This window comes from Vidua chalybeata, chromosome 4 (assembly GCF_026979565.1).
Source record: "Vidua chalybeata isolate OUT-0048 chromosome 4, bVidCha1 merged haplotype, whole genome shotgun sequence".
Classification (NCBI taxonomy): domain Eukaryota; kingdom Metazoa; phylum Chordata; class Aves; order Passeriformes; family Viduidae; genus Vidua; species Vidua chalybeata.
Window position 1 is genome coordinate 5,201,174 of NC_071533.1, and position 26,583 is coordinate 5,227,756.

Sequence of the window (26,583 nt, forward strand, 5' to 3'; positions counted from 1 at the left end):
TCAAAACAAACGCAAAAATACAAACAAATAAGCAAAAAAAGAGAAATGCACAGAAGTATTCCTTTTTTACCAAAATTCGAGGCACCCTCTTTAAAAATCTAGTTTTCCTGTAGAGGCTGACACTTTTTTTATCAACTCTATCATATGGAGAATTTCATCTACAAAAAGAGGGATTCAGGTAGCATAAGCTTCCAGGTAAAACATTTGATGGAGGAGCTTTTTCTTTTCTGAACAATGTTTCTTTAGTTATTTTCAGTTTTTCCAAAACCAGGTAACTTGACAATGGCTTCAATTTCAGTTTTCAGACCCCTGAAATGCTGCTGCTTTTGAAGTCTTATGCCTTGGGGGAGGGTGAGGGGAATATTACCCTGTAATTTCAGGTACTCAGAGAGGTTCAGAACAGCATGTGCCTCTTAGCAAGGCCCTTTATCCTTCTTACACCAGGCACTTGACAGGAATGAGCCTAAGGAAGTCCAAGCAATAGCAGTACAAAAGAACAATTATAAAGATCAACAGGAAGCTGTGTGTCTTGGTGCATTCCCTGTAGTTCTGCGGCCAGGAAATTGCACAAAGGAAAGGATGAGAGCAGCGGTGAGATCAGGCTTCTGCACATCTTCCAAGCTTCACTCCTACACTCACACCCCAAGTCCAAACCCATTACTTTGAAGGCAGGTTGCCTATGATTTTTGCCATGGAAGGAACAGTTCTATCTTTGTAACCAGCAGGTCAGGAACCTCTCAGCTCCAGGAGCCCGTTTCCACACCATCCTGCAGGCACTGCAGCACGGGGTGGGGAGACATCTCCTACTCTGTGTGTATGTAATTCCTGTGTGTGTCAAATGGCTCAGACTCCAGATGAATGCACATCAAAACACATCTTCAGGCACACCTGGGTCTTCAGGCCCATCTCAGCCGAAAAAAAAGGAGAATTTACAGCAAAATCTAAATAAAATATTTAATATTTTTGTCCAAAGCACTGTCCTGCTGTCACTCTGGGCTAGGATTTTTCTATTAAAGCGGGATTTTCACATGAAGGAACTTGCCACTGTCTCCTTTCAAGATTATGTCAGCTTCCAGTTTCTTTTCCCCCTCCATCAGCTTGGCCAGGAAGCCCAAAGTTCTCAAATCCCTTGGTGCCCTTCCATTTGACAGCCTCCTCTTCCCCTGATATTCAGAAATGCTGAGGGGGGAGGTATTATGACCTGCACCAAATGCCTAGCTGGAAATGCCAAGCAAAACACTGCTGTCATTCTGATGTGTGATGCACAAAGACCTCTGCTTTGGGAGATGTTTCAAAATGAAACACAGTGGCCAGGCTAACTCATAACTGTTTATTGTAAATCACTCAAGAGTTTACACATCATTAATGGCAAAATAACACTTTTAAAACACCTGCTGGATGAAAGACAGAATAAAGACAACTCTTTAATATTATATGGCATCATTTGAAAAACAAGAAACAGAACAAAAAAGAAACCATTTTATTTTTTTCCCCCACTTTTGCATCTTTCCTGAAAATATCTGGGCCTGAGTCTCAGTTATCTTGAGATCCCTGCCTTGCCCAGGGTGTGGGGCTGTGTGTCTGGGAAGCAGGCACTCCCTCTCTGAGGGGCAAGGCAGTGACAATTCTTTATAAATGAAAATCATGCCCTCTATCTTCAAAAGTGCTCCAGTGCTGACAGTATAAAGCCTCTCTCCTGCACTGGCTAACAACTAACACAAAGGGCTATATGTCCCATTAAATCCACATGCCTTTTTTTTTTTTTTAAGAATTTTCTTTTTTTTTCTTTTTTCTTTTTTTTTTTTTTAGTTAAGCAAGGCAACTGTTAAAATTCAGAAGCTACATAACTGTCTTTATATTTTGCTCAGAAACCAATGGATGTTGCATGCAGCTGAAATATTAGTACAGGCTCTTAGATAAAGGTCAGTTTTCTAAGACCCACTAGTCAAAGGCAGAAAAAGAAATGAAGAGGCCTCTTGTGCAAAAGGAGCTAAAATATGCATGCATCGATGGCCATGACTGATTAAAATATGACTTAGGTCTCCGAACATTGAAACCGAAGCTTTATTTGGCTTAAGACCTGGTTGAGCTCTATACATTTACAATTACAATGTATATGTGACAACAAAGGAACCATCTCAATATAGCATCAGTTGGTATTTTGGCCTGTATAGAGACTAATCTTCAACACAAAAGCCTGCTCAGCAATAAATGGTTTTCATATTTAGCAAAGACAGCAGTGCACTGGGCTGGCTAACAGGGCTAACAAAAAGAAGAAAGCAGGTTTCCAAACTAACATCTAACTAAACTGAGGGTGATTTTCCCCCTTGGACATACTGTTTTTCATCAGGGGTGTTACTGTCCTTTCCACGAGTATGCAGCTGACACAGCACACTGGGCCCTGCCCCATCCCCCCGAAAGATGCGCCTCAAAACCTTACTGGATTAGCAGTAGGAACAAAAATATCCCCTAACTGCACTTGGAAAGGACAGTTAGTTCCTTCAACCTGCCAACGTTTACCATGAACAAGCAAATTACAACAAATCTCAGACATGAACTACAGTGACTAAAATCAAATCTCTCTCCCGCTTAACTGCAATATTAAATAATATATAACATTTTTACACTTAATAGTCTTAACTTCAGACATAAGACAGCTAATAAGGAAAGGAAAAAAAAAAAAAAAAAAAAAAAAAGAAAGGCTGTGGCTGAATCAGTTCCTGGGGAACTAATTCAGCCCAACCAATCGGAAACAAAAAAAATAATTTTACCCAGAGGTAAACCCACCACAGGCAGGGGGTTGTGCGCGCACACCCAGCCAGCCACGCGGACAGCAGCGCTGGCGCAGCGAAGCGCCGCTCCTCAGGCACTGCCATCCCCAGTCCTTTCCTTGCGAGCCTGGATCATCTCCTTCGGAGCCTGCTTGCGGTCAGTGACCAACCCCAGCCAAAACATGAAGTCAATGAACCAGGTGGTGGGGTTGAACTTCAGGCCCAGCTCACTGGCTGAGTAGTCAAACGGGAAGGTGTGGTGGTAGTTGTGGAAACCCTCACCTGAAAAACAGAGAGGGAGTTCAAAGACCACATGGCTGCCACTTTTGTCAACACAGGAACACGCTCAGGGCAGGACACTCCAACACCCACTGCCCAAGTCTTGCATCTAATGGAGGCTATGCTCCTCCCCAGTAGGAAGGGGCATGTCCCACACCTTATGCTCAGGGAAGAAAACCAGAAGTGCTTCAAGAGGGGAGACACACAGCTGAGTCAGAAGTGGGGTCAGTCACTTCTGCTGCACTATCTGCTGAGCAGAGCTTGCTGGGTGCTAACCCAGAGACCACATGATGTTGTTCCAGCGTGGCACCATCAGCAGAACACAGGCGCCTTCCTCTAGGATGCACAAGCTCCGGCCTCCTCCAAACCCTGGCTCCAAGCGGCGTCCAGCTGCAGGCACCCAGAGTCCCCACCAGGGTGAAAGAGGATGGGACATCACCCTGAGTTGGCAGAGCCGTGCCCAGGGCTGCAGCACTCACCAATGGCTCCCAGGGTGACCAGGGTGTTCTGCCTGGGGTTGATGTTCTTGTCGTAGGGGCGGTTGCCGTACATGTGGGCGGCGCTGTTGACCAGCCAGGTGACGTTCAGGGAGATGGTGTACCGCAGGATGGAGGCCAGGAAGTAGGCGTTCCACAGGCTCTCGCCCCACAGGTACCACGGCACGACGGTGGGGATCACAAAGCACATCAGCACAACTGAGCTCTTGTAGTACCTGCGGGCGTTACGGGGCGAGAAGGGGAAAAGGAGTGCAAAGCATGACCCGTCTTGTTCGTCCCCCTGTGACCGGCTTAAAATAGACCCCTGCTTTTGTTGAGTTTTCTGGAAGGGATGAGGAAAAACAGAGGTTGGATTTATTAAACAGTCATTCGAACTTTGCATTCCCTGAAAGTCTTTCGGATAGGAAGAACTGCCATTTTTATTTGACAAAAACAAACAAACAGCTTTCAATTAAGATTCACAGAGGTCTGGAAAAATGCTAATATTAGAAGTATTTTTGAAGGGAAAGAAGTTTTCATGAACACAGTTCTCATCTGTAACACATGAGCTAGTTTTGATCATCTTGTGCATGAAATATATCAATCTGTTCCCTTGCAAATTCTCTGCTTGGTGTATTTTGTTGCTCTTTGGAGGTTGTGCCTCACAACTAGAAGGAGATCTGCAGCTCTACAGCTACACCAGCCACAGAGAAGAGGGCATTCCTCAGCTCTCTCACAGGACTCAATTCTCACTTACCTGAGCTAAGGCCCTCCAAGCAAACAAGTTCCCCTTCTTTGCTCCACCAAAGATAACAAGTAATTTCCCACTCATATGACTGACTTCTGATAAGGTCAGAAGTCTGACCTTATCAGAAGTCTGAGGTCAGAAATCTAAGGTCAGAAGGTTGACCTTATCAGACTCTCATCAGTTCAAGGCCAGGATTTAAGTAGAGCTGGAGGAGAAAAATACTTTCCAGTCCAGAAAACTCCTTCAAAGTTCAAAGCCTCTACCACTCTGGGGAAATAGAATAAAATATGAAAACAGCTTATCAGGCACCAATTAAAACTATCCTGCCAGATGGAAGAAGCCCAGACCAAAGTCTTTGTTGAAGATATGAAATCTCCCATCTGAACAAGCATCAGAGTAAATTGTCTTCCTCTGACTGAAACATCCACCTCGGAGTGAGAAACCTGCTTACCTGGAGTGCAGGGAAGTCAATGCCTGGGGAGCACTGCTGCTTTCACCACACTAAAACTTTGTCATGGGGACACTTCACCTGTGAGCTCCTCTCTCCCATCACCTGCAGGATTATTCCTCCCTGATTCACAGAGGGTAGGTTTTGCTGTCAGTTGTGCCTGGAGCAGTACTACGATTTCAGCTGAAGTGATGTGGTTTTAAACTGACTGACAACTCAGCAGCACCACTAAATTCAGCAAAGCTAACAATTTGGCCTTAAAACAAAACATGACAAGAAGGATTTATTGTCATTCTTAGTGCCTGCTAGTTTTTCCATGCTGCCAAAAAAAAATCCCAACACTGCAACCCCGTAGAAAGGAGAAACCCAAATTCTGGGTAAGGGACTAACTCCTAAATCCAAATCCAGAGCAAAGGCATTTGCTAAGACAACTTTCCTGTAGAAAACACACTTCTTCACTGGACAACCTTTGCAGCATGACCAAAGCAGCAAAGCCTGCTTCTCATGGGATGCTGTTGTTGTGGAAAAGGTAATAATCAAGAGGAGCTGCAGGAAACTGCAAGGGAGCTGTTGCAAAAAGGCACTGCCAACTGAGGAACCAGTGAAAGCAACCATACATGGAGGGAAATATTCCTCAGTCCTGGAAGATTTCCATTACAAGGGTATTTTTTTTTTTTTCCTTAGAGAAATCTGTGCGCTAGCAGAAAAAACTCTTAATTTTTAGACTTAACTGACTGCTCCCCTCACTCAGAAAATACACAGAAATGGCCTTAAGCAGTTTTCCAAAGTGCCTGGATGAACTGCTTGCAAGCAGAAAGTCTTTTGTGCCTAAAACACAGGTACTCACATAGAGCATAAAGGATGCTGCTCAATTCCCAGCTCTCACAGACTGTGCAGCAAACTGAGCTAGGACTGTGCTAATTCCCAGTGGAGACAATTAATCCTGTACACCTTGGGAGAGGTGGCACTTGGCCTGCACTGGCCCAGGGGTACCAGAAATGACTTTGCAGAGTGAAATGTGCACTTCTGTGTTAAGGCAATTAGTGATTGCACAGTTTGCTCCACAGCAGAGTTTGCTGTGATCAAAGAAGAAGGCCGAGATCTGAGCAACTTCTGCCACAGCTGCTTTCATAACCAGACCTGGCTTTTTGGGAAAGCAGAGGCACAAGGACAGGGCTCACTGCTTGTGCCACAGAGCCTGCGAGGACAGTCAGCAAGCGTCAGCCACATGGGCAAAGGCATCCCAGCAACTGCAGTCACGGTGGCAGGGATATCTCGGGGAAGAAAAGGGAGAGACGAAAACAAGGAATGAGCCACAACCAGACCGCCAGGCACGAGGATCTCTCCACGCCCCACCTCACAGCAGGGCCCAGCGCTGGCACTTACTTTCTTTGGAACCTGACGACAGGGTCATCCAGCAGGTCAGTGAAATCCAGTTTCCTGCCCTTCTCGATGACGTCGCGGTGCTTGCGCACGAAGAGCCAGCCGATGTGGGAGAAGAAGAAGCCCCGGCGGGCGTTGTGCGGGTCCGCGTCCGTCTCCGAGTACTTGTGGTGCACGCGGTGGTCGCGGCTCCACTCGTAGATGTCGTTCTGCACAAAAAACACGGTGGGGTCAGAGGAGAGGGGCCAGGCACTACGACCTCCAGTCCTCCCACACGTGGTAACAAGCAGCAAGCCCCTCTCTGACGCTCCTCAAAAAAGGTTGTTGACTAAAACCATGGGAGTTGCCATCATCCATGGTAAAACCATGTTTTAAAACCATGTTAGTCACCATGTTGACTAACATGGTTTTAAAACATGGTTTTACCATGGATGATGGTAAAAACTGATGGGAGCTACCATCATCAGTCTGCCCTGGGTGTCTGAGGATGGGCTGCAGGGACTGGTACATACACTGTTATTTTAAGACTCTGCCATGGGGAACCTTATATATTTATTTTCAGCGGACTACTGTACAGAGGCTCTCAGTTCTGGCATCCTCTTTCTCAGCTGGTTGCAGCTGGTGCCCTCCAGGCACAAACACAGCGCTGAAAATGGGACAGAGCTTCTGGATCATTAGAAGCACTGTAGTGAACAACACGACACTGAAATGCCTTATGGCTGTAAATGGAATCACGTGGACTGCAGGGAGGAAGGGATGGACCACTATTCCACACTTGGATCCATAAAGAGAGATGTTGGGGAAGATGAAATAGGAAAGCCCTATAAATATGATTGCCTGGCAAAAGATTTGGAAAATACAGAAACTGTAAGCGAGATTGAGATGAGAACAAGTTTTGAGATACCAGACCTTAGTTAATGAACAACTAGAAAACAACAGCATAGCCAGCTGTAGGCAACCCCCACTTTGATTAAACAATGCCCTCTACCTACAGACAGCTCCAAAGGTCAAATGGAATGTTCTGTCTCACCCCCCCCCCAAAATGTGTGGCTCATCCCACACCTGTAACCCTCCCCTGAAGCATCAGGTATCTGTAACCCCATTGGCCCAAGTCTTGTTCCGCACCCACTTTGAAGCCCCCTGATAAGGTGTGCCCGGGGAACAGGACCCTGTCTTGGCATCCTCTCCCACCCCTGCTATATCTCTCTATCCCCTCCCAATCTCTCCCTGCCCCCACTCCCTGGGGCCTGCCACGAGCTGCAGCTGGCAGCTCCAAGCAGGGCCCCACACCCACACCCTTTACAATAAACCGTATATTCCAAGACGTGACTTCAGAGATCTCTTGTCTCCACCCATCCCGACCGTGCAGGAGTCCAGCGCTTGCTACAGAGAGACTTTCTGAGTTCTCTCAGCCAAAGGGATTTCAGCCTCCCAGCTTGCTCTGCAGGATGCCCTGGACTAAACTGGTGACTTCTGCAGTGGTGCTGAGCCATTAGTGCAGGGCACTGTAAGCACATTCAGCACTCGCAAACCTCAGGCCACACACTCATCTATGAATTGAATTGCTCAACACCAGCACCAAAATGTGGAAATGTCAGTTAAAGCCCAGATCCGCAGGAGGGTGAACTTTAATCAGAGAGCTCTTAGCAGAGGTTGCTAGCTCCATCTCTGCATGGTCACGGAGGCACCCAAGCAGAAATACCCAAGGAAGGAAAGGCTTGGGTTACTTTTAGGAACAGCACCCACAACCACCAACCACAGCAGCTTTGCTCCCAGTAGAACTGAGCAAACTGATTGCAGTGTCTCTGAAGTAGGAACAGGACACCACCCATCTGGGCACTGAATATCCCACAGGACACAGCAGGCACAGGATAATGAAATTGTGTGTACCTATATTCTGTGGGGTAAAAGCCCTGTGCTGAAAGCATTGCAGAAATCATCTTTCTTTCTTTCAGCTATCAACAGTTCAGAGAAAGCACTGAGGGGACTCTGGGAACAGCTGCAAAGAGCAGCTAAAGAATCCAGCTCAATTGGCTCCTCATCCAATTTCAGCTTTGCAAAAATGCTCTCTGCCTGCAAGAGCACACCAGGGACAAGTGAGGAGCAAGAGCCCCGGGTAGATCTCACCTCCACTGCATTCAGCCATGCTCAGCGCTCTACTGTTGCCATGTAGTGAACACTGGGAGTGGGCTGGGGGTGAGTGCTGCATTTTTCTGCAGCACTAATGCATCTAAACCACTGAGAGGAGGCAGCAAAGATCTGCCCCTTGCCAGGGCTCCATTGTGCTGCACCTTAACTATCTCACTGCACGAGAAAACAAAGTAACCTGCAAAAAAGCAAAGGAAGTCACCCAAGTCTTCAGTGAGAACAAGGGGAGACCTCTACCTTCCTACAGAGAAATCAAAAGGAATGAAAAACCTCTACACTGCTTCAAGTGGCTTCAGTGGGAATATCCATATGACTGGAAAATGACAACTTTAAGTAACTTAAAAATAAAACAGGGTTATGCAAGAAGCACACTTAGAAAAGGTCTTCTTTCTTAACCAGAAGTATTTTTTCAAGTGAGACTATTGATCGGCTTGTCACAAGAGCACTTGCTAAAGTCATTTGTGGGACAGCAGATAACCAGAAAAAGCAATGATACCGTGAGAAATTAACTTGGCTTTCCATGCCACAGCAAATGCCTGCAGAGCTGGTAAAAAAAAAAAAACAACAAACATGATTCCCCAGATGAAAGGGTTAGGAAGCTGTGAAACAACTGAATTGCATCTAATTAAAACCAACAAAGCTAAGAGGAAATAAAGGCCTGAGGCCAGTGCTGTTGACAATAAATACACCATGAACTGGAGCACAGCGTGTGTAAATATGCTCTGAGTGTATTATTAGCATCCAATTTTCAAGAACACATCACTTTTGATCAAGTTTCAGGTAAACACAGGTGTGAAATCCCTTCTGAAGCAGAGAGCAACAGCATCATGCTGTGACAGTGATGCAGCCACGAGGTTTCATTAGCAGGTCCCTTAACAAACCTGCAGACTGAAATGTGCCGATGGGCTGGGCCGTGTGACAGTCTCTGTGTGCTGACACAGATTTCCACACCAGCCCTCCTGCTGTGTCCAGCACAAACACAGATAGTGCCACAGGGATGACACCAGCACAGCCCAGCTGAGGTGCTGCAACTTAAATGCCAGGAGATCAATAAGCCAGGTATTAGCTGTGTCTGAAACAGACAAGTGACAGCAAGAAGCAGAGTCTTTCAAAATTATGACAGCTTCATTCTAGATGGAGAGGAGAAACACAGCTCAGCATGCTCCAGTCACAAAATAACCCCACATGGCAAAACTGGCTGCATCTGATGGTATTCCAGAGGAAGTACAGCATGTCACAGCCCAGGCAGTATCAAGCTAAAATTCTACAGCAGTTTCCTTCCCCTGCCCTTCAAGAATTCTGAATATTTCCTCCTCATTTACCATCAAGGGATGCTGTATGCATCTCCAATGCTACCTCTTCCTCCCACAGCCAACGTGAAGGAGATGGACCTGAAAACTCATCACTCACTGTCCATTTGTGGTGGTGGAAACAGCCTTTACAGGCAATGGATGTCATGGTAATTAGGAGCAGGCTTCAGATTTAGAGTGGGTAATTTGGCCTTTCATCTTATTTCTGATATGAAGAGCACAAAGGTGGCTTGATGCTACTTTGAAGTACTTCCCTGCCTCAGAATCCCAGTGTCCTCAGACAAAAGCAGTGATGAGCACAATGCAGCTGAGAGCAAAATCCATAGCAACAGGGGAGCAGAATGCAATGAAATCCCTGTGTGCAGGCTCACTGCAAACAGCTCTGCACATTCATTTAAATTACTTGTGCAAGATAAGATCAGCTGTGTAACAGGGAGACAGTACCAGGGGCTTCTCAAAACTCCAGACAGTTGTTAAACACATTGAGCAAAGGGCTTGTAAAGCTCCCCAAGGAACCAAGCAGCAGATGGAAAATGGTTCGGAATAAAGAAAGGCTATAGTCAAAATGGACACATTTCCATTTTCAAGCAAAAGCATTGTGCTCTTTGGAATGTGTAGAGGGGCTAACTAATTAATTCTTTCCACCTTAAAAAAGAAAAAAAAAATCAAAGATGATAAATGAGAAGAAGTACAGAGGTAGATAAAGGGACTCTTTTCATTCTCTGTCAAGGCAAATGAACAAAAACTCAACCAACTAGATTGGAAGGGAAAAGATGAAAACTCAGGGCACAAGACATACATGTCACTCAGTGCCACAAGGGGTTATGGCAGCCAAGCTCAATAAGTTTAATTTTAGTACAGGTAAGTTTAATTTTAGTGCAGGTTCCTGTCTCTATCCTTGCCAGCCAGAGGAGGAACCAAATTCACACCGAGAAGATCCTGGTTCAGGGCTAACTCCTACAACCAGCTGGGTGTTACACAAGTGTTTCTGTGGTCTAGGACTGCCTACCAGCAAGTACAGAGCTAGTAACACACTTCTTCACAAACGTATTTGAATTTGGCTGGTGAAAAATGCTGCATAAAACAGAGATAAATTAAGATTGTGGAAGGATGCCTGCTCTCCTTTCTGGGCACAAAGTCTCCAACTGCCTGGATGAACAGACTCTTGGTTACACAGACACATTTGCAGCATCAAGTTGGCCCTTATGAAAGTCTTCATGTTGTCCTGTGAAGTGTGGGGCCTGACCTGTGCCAAAATCAGTTGCTGGGGTGCTGAGCCTCTGATTTGATCACGTTCAGCTTGGTCCTTATGCAATTATTGCTCCTGGTCTGCCTAGTGCACATTGTTACGTGGGTGGCGAGAGGGGATCTGCATCCCCCGAGCCAGCAGAATGTGTTACAACAAATAAATGTCTTTCTGCCAGTTTTTTTTTTGTTTTGTTTCTTTCTTTCTTTTGCTTTCTCTAAGCTGAGGAGATCCCTGCACAGCAGAGAGAGCTGCCTGGAGGCCAAGAATCTGAACAAGCAACACAAGCTCACCTGGAAAGCCATGGAGTTAGCTGCAGCCAGAAAGATCCTCAAAGGCAGCTTGGCTTTGTAGGAACGGTGGCTCCACAGGCGATGCGCGCCAGCTGTCACGCCCAGAGCCGTCATCAGGAAACAGAAATATGCTGAAAGACACAAAAACAAAACACAGGGTGTGCCACGGGGCCAGCTGACACTCCTTGTGCTCTCTGTGGTGTAAAGATGCTCCTCGCCCTGCCTGCCAACGCCTGCAGGGTCGCTCTGGAGATGAGGCTGGGCAGACAGGAGGCGAGGTTCTCAGCCCACCTCTGCCTCACAGACTCTTTGCCTAAAGAGGACAGGCTTATTTTGCAAGTGTAAAATTAAAACGAGAGCAGATGCAGATATTAAAGAATATTACAGGACAATTTCAAATCGATTTACACCATCTGCAGCAATGTGTTGCTTAGCCAGGGCTCCCTGCCATCCTACACACACGGACATGTTTTGGTTAAAACAGCCTATTTCAAATACCTAAGCAGTGTTACCAGAACAAATAGGGAAAATGAGATCCCCAAAAAGGGGTTTTGTATTTTTGTCTGCACAAGAGTCTGTCCACCAGGGAGCCCTGTGAGGCAGTGGCTTGACAGGAATTCACAGTCTGCTTTTCCTGGTATGTAGTGTAAAACATTTGTCTCTGCAAAAAGAAAACAAATGTGTATGTAGGTGTGTGTCTACTGTGTCCCTCTATCAACTCCCAGCTCGCAGTGCTTGAAATTGCAGCATCTGAGAGAAAATAGAATGGAAAGATATTTGGGAAAGTAACAGCAACCATATTTCATGTTGATCGTCACCCCTGCAGACTGAAGAAGCAAATGGACTTTTTCCACTCTGCTGGTGGATCCATCAAAAACAGATTTACCCAAACTGCTTGCCATTATGTCTATGGCCAAAATCCCTGCCATCTCCTGTACAGCAAACCAAGGCCTTTCTCACAAGATGCAGCAGACAGCTGGAGTCAGAATGGTCCCAGTCAAGATGATGCCTCTCTAAAACCTGCTTTGGGTGCCATCACTGAAGAGACAATTCTGATTTTTCAGCAGGCTGAGTGCTCATGGTACTCCTAGAAAAGGCTCATTTGTGCAGTTGTGCCGAGTCCATTGAAGTCTATAATGAAATTAAAATTTCCACTTACCTGAAGAGCGCTACAGAAATGAACTAAAATCATGCATTCTCTCTGCACATTATCTATAGATATTGCTGAATCTACAGATTACTCTCAGATCAGTAAAAATGCTGACATCACAACTCCTCACACTCCAGTCTCCACTGGAGAGTTGCAGTTCTTGCATATGCCTTGTTAGAGCAAGGATTTGGACTTCTATGAAATTAGGGAAAAGCTCTCCTACCATTTGCTGTGTGTGATGTTGAGCTGTGCAGAAACATCACTAAATAAAGCCTTCCAAGTCACTCAAATGACTGTAATTGTGGGAACAGATCTGTGACACACAGAATACTGACATTATCCAGCTAACATAAAAATATTAAGGTTGGACTCCTGAATCATTACAAGAACATATTTTCTGTGGGCTTTATGACTAGTTAACCTCCTGCTAGTCACGGGCTGAAATCTCCCATCTTCAGCAGTTTCTTTGCTTCCTTAAAGCACAAGGGGACTTTTCTCCTGCTTCAAAGCAACAAATCATTTAATTGACCAAGTGCTTCTCAAGGGCACCCATCCAGCTTAATCATGAATGATTGCTTAAAACAAGAATGAGAGATAAATTAGTAAAGTGAGACATGCGACTTTAGGGTTGATTTCACCTCCCTTCTCTGTGTAAGGAGGAGGCTGTGTGGTAGGTAATAGACCATATGGAATATCTGCACTGAACACCATCAGGGACAACCCTCTCTGGCCCTTTCCAGCCCCCCAGGGACTTGCCAGCCCCAGCCCACTCCTGCAGTGCTCAAGTGATCAAGGAAACAGCTGGGGCTCATGCCCACGCACCATGACTATTTTTTGGCTTTGCAGAGGAGGAATCACAAGAGCAGGAATCTTCCTGATATAAATTCTGAGGGCTGAAACATCCGCAGAAACAAACAAACAAAATTACTCAGGAGGTTCAGTGTCAGAGCAGAGACAAATCCTGTCAGACAAATGCACTGCTTGGTGATAGCAAGTTTTGTGATTCTTACAGCAATTAAGGTGCCCGAAAATAATATTTGACCACTAATTCCCAATGTATAAATAGCCAAGATGACAAATATTTACCATGTAAGGAATAGGTCTCAAGCTCTCCTTTGCAGAATGAGGATCTCAAACCAAAAATCAGACTACTAACCATTTGATTATATATTAATAATGTACAGCTACAGTATCTGTATGAGAAAATACTGTTTGCTTACCTGTCCCATTTTTGGGGATAAGAGTGTGTGTAGGGGGTGAACGTGTCAGTGAAACACAGAAGGATTGCAACGTGGAGCAAAGCAGCCAGTAAATAGCAATTCCTTCTCATACTGAAAACACCCTCTCAGAAATGCAGCTGAACGGGTTTCCCAAGTAATAAAGAGTAAATAATGTTTATTGCAGAAAAAAAGGGGGAAAAAATAAAGCCACAAGAAAAGTACCAATTAACAACCTGGAATTCATACAACTAACGTTATATTTCTTTTTAATTTAGTGGGCTAGCTAATGCACAAAGAGGAAATTGGTAAAATAGCCAGATGTGTCCTCTGCATGCTCTGCTAAGGGCTAGACAGGAGCATTTCCCATCAGCTCACTCGACAGAGCACAGCATACGCACAACGATTCGGAACTGGAGCAGAGGGAGAGCCACCTAAAAGAGGGAACAAAGAGGAAGAGTGGGAAGCGAAAACAGCAGGTAAACCTGTGCAAAAGGACAACAGAGAGACCCAGAGCTTGGGGACAGGGAGAGGATGCAAGAGAGACAAGACACATGAGGTTAAAGTACCGTGCAGGCAGGGAGCTGGCGGGTTGCTAGGCTTCCAATACACTGTGCCTGTGCACAGATGCTATTTATGGGAGCATGCCAGAATCAATAGGCAGAAGATTTTTATTCAACATTCTTATTAATGACCTGAAACAAAGGCAAACAGCATACTAATTACAACAGTGGATGATGCTATATTTGGAGCAGCAGTGAGAGAGCTAAAAAAACACAGAAGGATCCGTGCAGAAACAGGGAAAGAAGGGCTCAAAGTAAAGACAAAGCAAAGTAATGTAGTTTGGGGAGCAGTAATTGGAGACAGGGATCTATGATGAGGATAAGAAGCTTGGGGAAGCAGGAGCCTGAAAGGAAGATCACCAGCAGTTCATAAAGTATTCCCAGTGGGCCATATGATAAGGCAGCACGACATCAGTGTGATTTTGAACAGCAGGCACAGAGGTATCATCTCACTGTCAGACAGAAGTAATGAAAACTACACCAGGTAAATAATTTAAAAATGGATGGCAAATCAACAGCATCAAACATTTGAGCCACCTTTTCAGAACGACTCATTATGCCCATAGCTGGATTTCCAGAAAAGCTTTACTAAGCCCAGTGCCAAACTCTTCTGAAAAATCTCAGTAGCCAGGGAAATGGCTTCCTATGAAGCTATGGGGAGATGTTGCCACAGCCTGTATCTACAGGCATCAGGAAATCATCCTCTGATCTTAGTGGTTGCTTAAATTGGAGCAGATCTCACCCCCTGAAAATTTCAATTCTGTTTTATGCTAAATATCAAAATTAGAACAACTTCTGTTTCTGAAACCTGGGACCACATTAGAAAGATATGCATTTATTGTTTGTGAATCCAGCACATTACAGATTGATTTTGACTTTTATCTCATTATTAAAAAAAAAATGAAATCAACCAAAAGAAGATGCTCAGCAAACACTGGGTTCACTCTGTCTATCTGAACGGATAATTCTTGCTCCTGAAAGCAAGGAGATGACTGGACATCCTTGTTCAGCACAGATGACAAGGAGACACTGTGGGATAGCAACTCTCCACAGGTTACCAATGTCAGACATAACCCAGTTAGATGGAGCAAATTGCAATTATCTCAGAGGGACGATACATCAGACAGGAAAATGGGAGCAGTGAAACAAAATCAACTGCACATTCACAATAGCACTGCTGTCAACACACAAACCATCCTTAAAATACAGAATAATGTCACACAGCTGTTCCCATGGGGTGGCAGCACACGGAGCCTGGCACCAGCTCACACCAGTGGCTCCAATCCCTGTGCATGGATGGCAGGGAAGGAGGGACAGCAGGGAAGGGAATCAGCCCTTACCAGACTCGCTGCAGGCATCTCTCTCCCATGTGGCTCCCCATCCCTTCAGAGGGACTTGAACAACCACGGCAAGGTGACTACTCTGAGCCTGGCACATGCCTGGAGAGCCACCACCCTCACAGTTTGCTCTCTGTGAGGTGTTCCAGACACAGAGCCCACCACAGCCCTGCTTTCTGAACACACTTTGGGACCAGGCAACCTCTGTGAAGCTTTGAGCTTGTTTGCATGTCACAGCGTGTAAGAAACTTTTTTTCTGGTTCTGGAGCAGACTTGGTTTTAAGCCAAGTGATGACACATCTTACATCAGCCAGGACTGGGGTGCATTACATCAATGGCAGCAAGCAGGGAAGAAATTCCCAGTCTCTGCAGTACCAACAATGGGGGAAAACATGTGGGGGAAAGTGCTCATCCCTTCAAACAAGAGAGATGGCAGGCCTTGTGAGAGCAGAGCAGTGGCTCACATACATTCTTCTGACAGGGGTAAGGGGAGCTGTTATGCAGAGGAGACTGAATTAAAGGAGAATTACAAAATTAATTCAAAAGGAAAAAAAAAAAAAGGCAACACAGGCCAGCTATTGTTGCACTAGCACTGCCTACACACTTCAGCTGGTGTGGGCTTCAAGATGTGACATTTTGCACAGAGAATACGTGAAAAGTAATTACCAGGCCAAGTAATTACTGGAGGCTGTCCCAGCATCGTTATCACACTTGCTCTGACCAGGAGGGTGACAGCCCTTGGGTCAGGATAGCCACCAAGGGTCAGGGCCTTGGTTTTATGTCTTGTTCTGAGGACATCAGCCCCATTTACTCCTGTGCTGGCTGCTCACAACCAACCCACAGCATTATTTAGTACGTGCTCAGGGAGCTGCTCCTTCAGCGGTGAGCTCCTTTAGCTCTTCTACTGCCATAGAAGGTCTGACACATTCCCAGGCCCAGCCCGAAGTTACATTCAGAAAAAGCTTATGCATTTTTACAAACACTCTCTGTGTCTCCAGCAGTTCAAGGATCAGGAGGCACAATCCCACAGATGCAGGAGGGAGTAATTTCCTCAGATGTGAGTTCTAATCCCACTAATGGCAAAGGAAGCACATCTTTTGCTTGGGGAATTAAAATTAACAAATGCAAGGGCTGTGCTTCACCTGTACCTCATCTGTTACCTCTTCAACAAGAGGGCAGCTGGAGACAGCTGACCTTAAAATGCTGTTCACGATGAAGACATCTCGTGACATGACACCATTTGATGGAAATTCTCTCTCCGCAGTAGCCAACAAAGTCTCAAGCAAGCTGCTGAGAAATTTTCATCTTGGCACAGGCCATTTTTCTCCCCTGTATGTAAAATGATAACACAACTTGACTCACTTGTATTAAAAATAAAAAACTATTTGAGGATTAAAAATTACAGGAATGGACATGAAACTTTCGTCTGCTTCCACACGAGCATCCCGTGCTTATTCAATCAGAAAAAAATTGCTTGCTAGGGAATTTTACTAACCAAATGAGTCAAACCCAAAGTCTTCCATTATGCTGCAAGAACTGCATGAGATACACAAACAGCAAGTTGCTCAAGGACAAACATGCAAAGCTGACTGACTGCCATAAATATGTAACACTCCTGTAACTTCCAGTGATGATTTTTTCCTTTCTAAAAATTCAATTACATCTGCATATCCTGTATCTGCCTTCTCCTCCTCACTTGGTTTTTGCTGTTACTCAGTGGCAGATTTAGGACTAATACCACCAAACCAGGAAAAGTACTTCCAGTAGTGCCAAGTGATGCCGAACTTCATTCCCACTGAAATTCAGGGCAGCACTGCCACGCATTTCAGCAGCTGCACCATGCCTGATCTCTTCTGAACTCCTAAGAGATCCTCCACTTCACTACACACGCAGACAGAGGTAGAAGATTCTCTTCTGATTCAACATCAGGGCTGAGACCACTTAATTTTGTGGTGTCCTGCATGCTCTTTTACGCTTTCATTAGATAATGTCGAGTTTGGGGATACACTTCCTTAAAATGCCATGCCTGCCATCAGAATGGAAAGCTTTCCTACCCCGAACCAGGGCAGCAGTCTTTCCAAACACCTCAGTTAAAAATGCTGGTTGGTGTCACGCACTGCACCAGTGGGAGGGACAGGGTCACCATGCAGCATTCTTACACGCAGATTAGATATCAAGTCCCCAGTAGATATCTCTATGCTAAACTCCAGGGAAACCTTGGAGATCTCTTCCTTCACAGCAAAGAGACACCAGGCAGCAGTAACATATCATTTAACTTGCAGCATCCTACTAAAAAAAGCCTTATTTCCTGACCTGGAACTACATTTATTAAGGAGGAAGAAATTTTCACTGTAGTCCCTGAATTGCTGCCAAGAAGTGAAGCTGAATTAGTGGCTCTGGCCCTGGGGTCTCTGGGAAGGAAACACTGCTCTGCTAGCCAACCCTCTGCTCACTGAGCCCTGCTAACTATCAAAGGCTGGCATCAAAAGCTCCTTGGGCTGGATTCAAGTGAGCAAATGAGAATTAAAAAGCAGTGGCGTGCAGCAGCACCAATTCCCTGGGCCGCCCACCACGCGGGTCATGCCAGCTCTCACAGGGAGCCGTGCTTTCCCGTGGAGAGCAAACATGTGAAATCCCAGGCCAGAAAGCTTCATCTAAAATTAGATCTACACATCCTCTGAGCTACTCTAAATTGAGCCAAGAGAGACAGAGATAAGAGGAAGCACATCAAAGGCAAAGGGCAAGTAGAGCTTCAGAGCTGCAGAGGAGATGATTTCTGATGATGCCCTGCTCCTGCCCCTCTGTACCGTGGTGGAGCTCCAGGAGAAGCCATCTATCACATCCCCTTGGCCCTGCCATCACCAGCTCATGAAACCCAGGCTGCCTCTGCCTGGATGCACATGCCTGCGTATGCATTTTCAGGAACGTTCCCCAGAGCCAGCACTTTTGGCTGAGTATACGAAAGACTTTATTCCGGTTGGAATACCAGAAATGTTCATATTGACAGCTGCAGCCAATGTGACATAAATAAAGCCAACAGAGCAATGGAAATCGTGGCTGACAGCAATTATTCCAGCCAATGCTAGAACTCCCCTAGGAAGGAAATACAGATTCCCTGGACTCACCAGCAACTGAAGATTGCCTTAAGATGTCGAACAGCTTGCATATATTTTTAGATCAAAAGAGAAGGCTGGAAGATGCTTTAGCTTCTCTGAAATTTTTGATGCTTATGTGTAGCCTGTCTCAGCTCAGCTGGGCCCTGCATCATCACAAAACCACGGGCAGATTTCACTTCTCTCCTAGTGACCTCACTGCTGTCCTCAATCCGCACACTGACTCGGGCTCTGGTGGGTTTTAAGCGCTCTATAAATGCCAAGACAGAATAAATGCCAATTTTACCTCTTTTTTTTCAGGGACAGAGTAAAGAAATAGCATGGTTAAGCCATTAGCACAGCACCCCAGAGCCCTGCATTCAGCAGGCAGCTCTGCCCTGAGGAAGAAGGTTTCATTATTTTTTAGTTATTGTTTAACATCCCTGTCCAAAAAGGGACAAAGGCAAAGCTTACCCTGTGCAGAACCAGGTACATGGCAGGGGAATGCCCTGCTCTGACCCACTGCCTTCACTGTGACCACTGAAGCAGAGATCTGATGAGTTTGACTTTTCCAAGACTTTTTTCCTCCCCCTTCCAAAACCAAACAGAGCTCAGAGCAAAACCTGTTGCAAAAAATGGCCTCTTCCAGCTTTCTCTCCTGGCAGTTTTAGCCTCAGAGCTGGGCTGCAAGCGCTAAACCTCATTAAAATTAGAAGGCACAAGCCCCCTGCACCCAGCAGGTCAGTTAGCCAGAGCTGTCAGAATGGAGGATGGTTTATTGTTAGCTTACATGGTAAAAATAAAATCTGATTACAAGAAATTGCTTGGCTTCAATTATAACATCAGTGTTAGTTACAAGTGCAACGGTGACTGCAGGGAGGGTAGGTGGAGTGGCAGAGATGAGGAACCACACTGATTTCAGTGCAGTAAGCCCCTTGAGACTTCTCCTGCAGAGAAGTCCATCATGACTAATCCACTGAAACTCCTCAGAGCCTGTATTCTGCCATCCCCACCTGCACCAAAGATAAAAAGCTAGAGCCAGAAATCCCTGATGACTCCCCAGAGCTGCCTGCACCGGCTCAGGACTGGAGGACCATGGCTAAAGAAGGCACTTTATGCTTTTGTGGCCTTTGGCTGGGCTTTTGTGTGCTTGCCACAGACAGCTCTGGGGGTGCCAACAAACCTTCCTTTCAAGGGGCTGCTTCACAGGGATGCCTCTCCCAAGCTCATGATGTCAGGGGGCAGCCCAAATGCCAACAAATTCAGACAGGGATTTCTACCTTTGCAGGGTCCAGCTGTCATCTCTGCCCTCATCACACGGATCAAAAGGAAAGGGTGCCTGAGGTTCTTGTGGCTTGGCTGGTCAGAGCAGCCCAGCAGTGCTTTGTGCTGGGTGAACATCCCAGTATCAAGCACACACAGCTTTACTGCTCACTCATCCATTCCCACTGTAAGAACTCTTCAGGAGTGCCTTGAACCCACTCCTGAGAGCAGCAGGACCAAAGGTGCATCACACACATCTAAGGCTCAGCACACACGTGGAATTTTTTCCCCATCCCTGTGCTCGCAGTGACCACGTGATGTGCAGCACACAGGACAGAGGGAAACAACACAGGAGCACCACCAATGCACTGGGGATGAAATCAGGATAAGGAACAAAAACACATACTTTACAGCTGAACACTGTGACAGACAAGACCTTAAGGAACCACCTCCTCCAGCAACAGTTAAACAAGAGACGAGTGAACGCTGGGGAAGGGAAAACATCCAACAGGCAGGAGTGTCCTCAACAGGAGATCATCTCAGAGCAGGATTCTGGAACAGACCCAGGAACACTCTGTGACTGTATCCATCCATACCTATTCCATGAACAGGCTGCCCAGGGAAGTGGTGGAATCTCCATCCCTGGGTGGATTTAAAGGATGTGCAGTTGTGGTGCTTAGGGACATGGTTTAGTGGTGGACCTGGCGGTGTAGGCTAATGTTTGGTTTTGATCATCTTAGAGGTCCTTTCCAACCCAAGTGATTCTGTGATGCTGTTCTGTCTGTGCCTTATGAGAGGGTGTGTTCCCAGTTTTACCAGGGACACGGAGCTCAGACCATTCCCAGACGTGTTACAGCCACCCCCAGATCCGGGGCTCGTGCCACTTTTAAAGAGAAAAGCACTGTTTGAGAGAAGACTTTGTTCTTCTCGGAGATGATGGGAGTTCAGCTCTTGATGCCAGGAGGGAAGGAAGAAGCCAAGAATTTGGCTGTTAAGAGTGACAGCTGTATAACTACGCTTTCAAATGGGCCAGGGGAGGAAAAGCCAGTCCAAAACCTCTCTGGAGACAACCTCTGGGCAGTTGTGCACCTCAGAAATGCAATTAACATTTGGATGCTCCACTTCCTCTCCATGAGATGCTCCGTGATGCTCCACCTCATCATCTAGTGAGACAACTGCTGTCTTCAACAGCTGAAAGCACGGTGGAGCTGGGAGCTGATGGACAACAAGGCCAGCCTCCTGTATTCCACAGAAACTTCCCAGAGCTACTCTCTGCTCATGGCTGGGACTATTCTGGGAGCCAGCAAACAGGAGATCACCATGAGCAGTAAGGTGAGGAAAGGTCCTTCTGTTCATTAAGCCCTTCCCACTAAGTATCCAAGATAAACGAATTTGTTCCCTATTTCTGACCCAAAACCTCACCTACAGAAATCACCTGAGCACAACCACTGTCCAGGCCACAGGGGAGCATAACCACTCTCCAGAGTGGCAGCAGGAGTGACAGAGAAGTTTCCATCAAATGTCCCCATTTCACTGGGTGTGAAACAGGGACAATATTTGCGCTCTCCTTCATCCACAGAGGTACCAAGGGGGAACTTCCCCGGGGCTAGGATTGTTTTATTTACAGCTGTCCGTGCAGAGATTCCAACGCCGTGCGTGGGAATGGTTTCGGACTAAAGCCAGTTCATAACCAGAAAGCCAGCAGGTGGCACTCCAGAATATCCAAGACTCTGGAATCATGCAGGACCAATAAAACTTGCATCTGCAGTGCACAACAGCAACCTGTGCCTCATTACATAGGTGTGCTGCCTATCAGCAGCCTGAGAAAGAGGCGATAGCCTGAAGTGCTAAGGCCACAATTGCTTTAGTCTCCTTTATTGAAGGGATCCAGGCATCCCAGGCAGGATCCAGGCATCCCAGGCAGGATCCAGACTCTTGCCTGGGAGCAGCCTGCATCTCAGGAAGGGTGCAGCTGGGCAGCACCACTGCTCCTTCTGCGTTCCCAGCCAGCCAGCACTCGTGCATGAGGGAAAAGCTGAGGATAAAGCATGGCAAAGTGCCCACCACGGCTGAACATGAACAATCTGCAGCGCTCAGGAGCACTAAAACATCTCCTAAAGGCTGCTGAAACAACAGCAACAAGCCTCCCTTCCCATATGAGCACCATTAGGGCAAGGCCACCCTCCTTGCCAAGTCCAGGCTCTGGCAAGGCACAGCAGTGTGTGACATCCGCTCCTCCCTCACACAGCTCTGCCAAACACATCCAGGTGATCTGGGGTTTCTGGGTGGCAATGGTCACGCAGGTTTTTAAAGTTGTTTCAGCAGCCTGAAATGAAAGGTTTTAAAGCAGGTGAACAGCTTAATCTCTTTTGTGGTGGCTCCGTTTCCTAAAATTAATTTGGCTACTTCAAGTGCTTCCTCACGAGCCCTCTGCGAAGACTAAAAAGCACCTTTTTCCAAACAAAATCCAAGACAATCAGGTGATTCCCCCAGATGGAGTCTTTAAGAAATTACCATGAGCCCACCAAAAGAAACTGTGAGCAGCTGTTAGCACTGGGCCCTGCAGTGAAACGTGCTGGTACTTCTCTCTGTACAAGGATTTCAGAATTTTTTAGTTTGCTTTCCTAAATCAGTTCCTCACTGGAACTGCTACAGGGTGGACCTGGCTGGAGCAAGGATTGAGAAGCATAATTTAATGGCACGTTACTGTCATAGGTGACCTCTGGAAGGTGGTGCAGCACGTCCAGCCCAAAAGAGGACATCAGTGAGCCACAGCCCCAGCTGGCCACAAGCGCCCCTTTGCACAAGATCATTCCTGGGAAATCTGCACGCTTGGCCCAGCCAGCCCCACTGGAAACAAGCTGCTTATTTCCTCCTGGGATGATGGTGATGCCTCCCCTTCAAACCTCCGGATGGTGAGCACCAGGGGGAAGGCAGCACGGTCTTCTCCACTCACCCCCACACCAAACCACAAGTCAGGCTGGCAAAGAGCAAGGCAAGGGAGCTCCCAGTGAGCCCGGGCTGCCGCAGCAGGGGACATTCCACAGCCGCTCGGCAGGTTCCACGGCTGTCCCACGGGCACAGCCCAGGGCTGCTCCATGCCTTGCACACACCATCTGCTGCCTCTCGGGTCAAGGCAGCTCCCAGCTCATGGAAAATTTTGACATGAGTAATTTCATTGGTTTTGTTCAGCTTGGACTGAAATCAAATTCCACAGAGACACTGGGATGGCCCTGAAAGCCTATGTTTTAACCAGCTTATCTGTACATCCCTTGAAAGATAACCCAATTCTGGGTTCTGCAGCAGTTCACATCCCCAGTTCTGCACCACCCAGAGTGCTGTTTGGGATCCCTTGTGCAGCCCTAGCTCCACATGGGGTGTGGGAAGCTGCAGCACGGGCCTCAAGGTGCCGGTGCGGGAGGCAGCGGGAACAGAGGAGCCCAGATAACCCTGAGTAAACAACCAGCTGAGCCTTCCTTGGCAGCACTTTCCCATTGTCTATTATGTACAGCTGGACAAATGTCAATAAATTACCAATGGAAATGAGCCCTGCTGAGCAGGCAGCTTGGCTTAACAGCTGTTTTCTAGGTGGCACAGTGGCATTTCAGCTCCACTTTGCAATCGGTGCTGCATCAGCTGCCTCCGGGGGAGGGAAGGGAAGGAGGAAAGCAAGCCCCGCACAGAGGGAGGGTTTGTACCTGGCCTCCCCCAGGGGAGAACACAGTGAGAGGTGGATACCTTGGGGGAGGAGAAGGTAAAAAGCCAAGCAGGCTGTGGTGAGTCATGGGAAGCTGTGGCTTCCTGCCAGACACCACGGAGGTCACAGCCAGCAGCGGCATCCCACTCCCAGCACACTTGTTCCTGCAGCTTATCCATGGGGGAGCAGCGGCGGGGAACACGGAGCGGAGCAATGCAAGGGCTTGCACAGGATCACCGGGAAGCTTCCCGAGTGCCAGGAAAGCTTGGGAAGAGAAAGAAAACCACAGAGGGATGCATGGAAGGCTGCAGCTCCTCCATCTGCACCCTTCAGCGTACACACTGAGGGTAGCTGCACTACCTGACACTACTCTCATAGCCGCCATCCAAGTTTGCCGGCGTGCCAGCCCGGCTCCGAAGGCTGGCCGGCAGCCAGCGCCCACAGAGAGGCAGTCTCACAGCTGATCTGCACAAGGGAAGGGGATGTGGAGAGCTGGGGAGGGCGAGGGACACGTCTGATTGACACCTATTCCTCCCAGCACAACTTCACTGCTTGCCACACTGAAGCGAGGTGGGTTGTGAACTTCAGCAACAGCCACCCTTTTTTATCTACCCTGAGCCGCTCAGAGGGATCTCAGAAACAGGTCACCAGCGTGACAGCAAGCTGATTTGTCTGACGTATTCTGCAGGAGAGTGTGTATTTTCACGTTGCTCAGCACCTCTGAGGGGAGCAGAGCTGGCAGCAGCCAGACGTGAGAGTGGCACGCAGTGTCCAGGACAGCTGGAGCCAGTGCACTCACTCCCTGCTGTGGAGCCCCTGTAAAAACCACCCACCAAACTCCCATAAAAAACTCTGTGGTCTGCTCTAGGGTGGCTGTTAAATACAATTATGCCAAGAAATGAGAGGCTCTCACTTTCAGAAGGAAAGGCATTAAGCTGCAAAGTCGTTCAGAACTGTTTATTATGTAGCGTCTGTTTAATCTCCACCAGGAAAAAAATACCTCGGAGGATGGAGGGCTGAATTGGTAATTCCATCCTTTGCCTCCAGCCTTGGGGATTTTTGTAATTAAGCACAGTGAAATCAGAGATGATTTCAAATTGTCTTCTTGGAAAGGCAAAACAGAAGAAGAAAGCCCACCTGCCTGCACACAACAGGACCTAAAAGGGTTGAAAGCAGACCACAGGCTGTGCATTCCAACCACACAGCTCCCACAGGCTCTCCTGGTCTCCCTGATCACCCAGCTGTGGCCAAGATAAACTATGAAATCAGCCTGAACACAACCAGGAATAGGGAGGCGAGAGGAGTAGTGCTTACAGAAGGAAACTATGCAAAACACAACCACCCCACAAGCTCCTCTGGTCAGGAGCAAGCCGGGGGGATTGTGCAAACCAGGCTGCCAGTCAAGTGCAGGTGCCCTCCAGGGACCCAGAAACTGAGGATGGTAATTGATGGAAAGATTCGTTTCCCAGCTGCAAGCAGCAATGGTGGCAATTTCTGGGGGTTTAAGACAGACTGAATATCAAAAGCTGAACCTGTGAGAAAGAGATTTAGGACTTCTCCAAACACAAGGAATCAGCCTGACTTCCAAAGCATTTAGCTGGGGCTTCTGAAGAGTCACCTCGACAGTAATGATTGCAGCCTAACAACCCAAATTCCATGTGAGCTCCTGCAGCAGAGACCCTTTTTTTCCTCTGTATAAAAGAATCCCAGGCTGTTATATCCTCCACTTACCTCAAAGCAGAGTATTTACCCAAGAAACTGCACCAGCTGTAAGCAGCACTCAAGTTTTTACCCTCTTGGCCAACCGAGATTTATATGAATCAAAAAACAGTGCTGAACAGTGATGCTGACATTCACCATCTATTTGGTCTCACAAACCCTGACAAGCCTTGCACAATACTGCAGTGCTTCTATGGAGCGTTTTCTCCCGGCATTGTTCTTCTGTGGAGAAAAGAGGACCTCACCACTGTAGGGTGGAAGAAAAGATGCTGTATTTCATATTCTCTTCCCCAAACCAAATCCGTGGCTTTTCATGCCTAGCAGGACAGACGCTGCAAGCCAGAAAGCACAGCCTGGCTTATCGTGTCTGTGCCAGCATCTTATAGCACTTACTCGACTTTCACATCTTCCTTAATGAAAATTTGTTATCACCTCCCTCAAGAAACAAACGAGGAGCTGATTTTCTACTCCAAACCGGAGTAAAATCAGAAAAAAAAAAAAACAAAAAAAAAACAACGGAGCAGAAAATCAGAAAACCGTGGGTGTTCAGAAAGTAACACGCTGAAACAGCAAAGGGACGGCCAGCGCGTCCTCCCTCAGACCTTTAAACGGAAACATCAGCGCTCGACTGGGCTTTTTTAACTAAAAAAACCTGATAAACGTAACCGGAGGGAGAGCGCCTCCTGTTTCTACAGCAACCGAGGGCCCGGCGCGGCGCTGGCAATGGCATCCCGGGAGCGGCCGTGGGAGGTGGGGGGGGCTCGGCAACAAAAGCCGCCGCGCCAGTAAAACGGGGGACGGACACGGGCAAACCGAGAGGCTGCCCGCCGCCCCGGGGTCCCGCCGCCGGCCGCCCCCCGCCCCACCTGTAGCGCATCCCCGGCACTCACCCCAGAGCAGGGTGAGGATGTGCGCCCGCGGCACCAGGCTGAGCGCGTAGACGGCGCCCAGGTGCAGCAGCCCCATGAGCACCACGTTGCGCCACACGATGGCCTGCCCGCCGCCCGCCGTGCCCGCCGTGCCCGCCTCGCCGCCGGCCGCCCTCCGGGCCGCGGCCATCGCGCCGGCGGCGGCCCCCGCGCAGCGCGGCCCCGCAGCGGCTACGGGCGGCCGGGACGCGCCGCCGCCGCATCTGTTGCTGCCGCCGCCGCCGCCGCCGCCGCTGCCGCCTCCATGGAGCCGCCGCGCCGCCGGCTGCGCCCCGCACCGCGGCGGGGACGGGCGGGGGGCGGCCGCGGGCACCGCATAGCGACAGCCAATGGTGGCCCCGGGCCGCCCGCTCCGCCCCGGCCGCCGCTCCGGCCCCGCCCGCGGCCGCCTCCCGGCGCGCCCCCGCGGCGGCGCGGCCCCGCTGCCCGTGCGCGGCGCTCCCGCCGGCTGGCCGGAGACAAAGGTGGCGTTTAATTCTGGGAGGTGGTGCCGTCAGAGTAAAAGATGCCGCTG

The 26,583-nt window shown here is 47.9% G+C and overlaps 1 protein-coding gene across 1 annotated transcript; it reads right to left on the reverse strand.

Annotated features, from left to right (window-relative positions):
* Positions 1–1,316: 1,316 nt before the first annotated feature.
* Positions 1,317–26,199, reverse strand: SCD5 (stearoyl-CoA desaturase 5). The gene is made up of 5 exons (XM_053941809.1): positions 26,031–26,199; positions 11,103–11,233; positions 6,109–6,314; positions 3,530–3,762; positions 1,317–3,053 (listed from the first exon to the last, which is right to left on the reverse strand). The coding sequence occupies exons 1-5, from the start codon at positions 26,197–26,199 to the stop codon at positions 2,863–2,865; spliced, it is 930 nt and encodes a 309-aa protein (XP_053797784.1). The 3' UTR covers positions 1,317–2,862.
* Between the last annotated feature and the right edge of the window lie 384 nt (positions 26,200–26,583).

Coding starts and splice junctions, on each gene's coding strand:
- SCD5 (XM_053941809.1), bottom strand. CDS start 26,199: ATGGCCGCGGCCCGGAGGGCGGCCGGCGGCGAGGCGGGCACGGCGGGC. Junction 6,315..11,102: donor CTAACTCCATGGCTTTCCAG/GTGAGCTTGTGT, acceptor TTTTTTGTGCAG/AACGACATCTACGAGTGGAG. Junction 3,763..6,108: donor GTCGTCAGGTTCCAAAGAAA/GTAAGTGCCAGC, acceptor TAACGCCCGCAG/GTACTACAAGAGCTCAGTTG.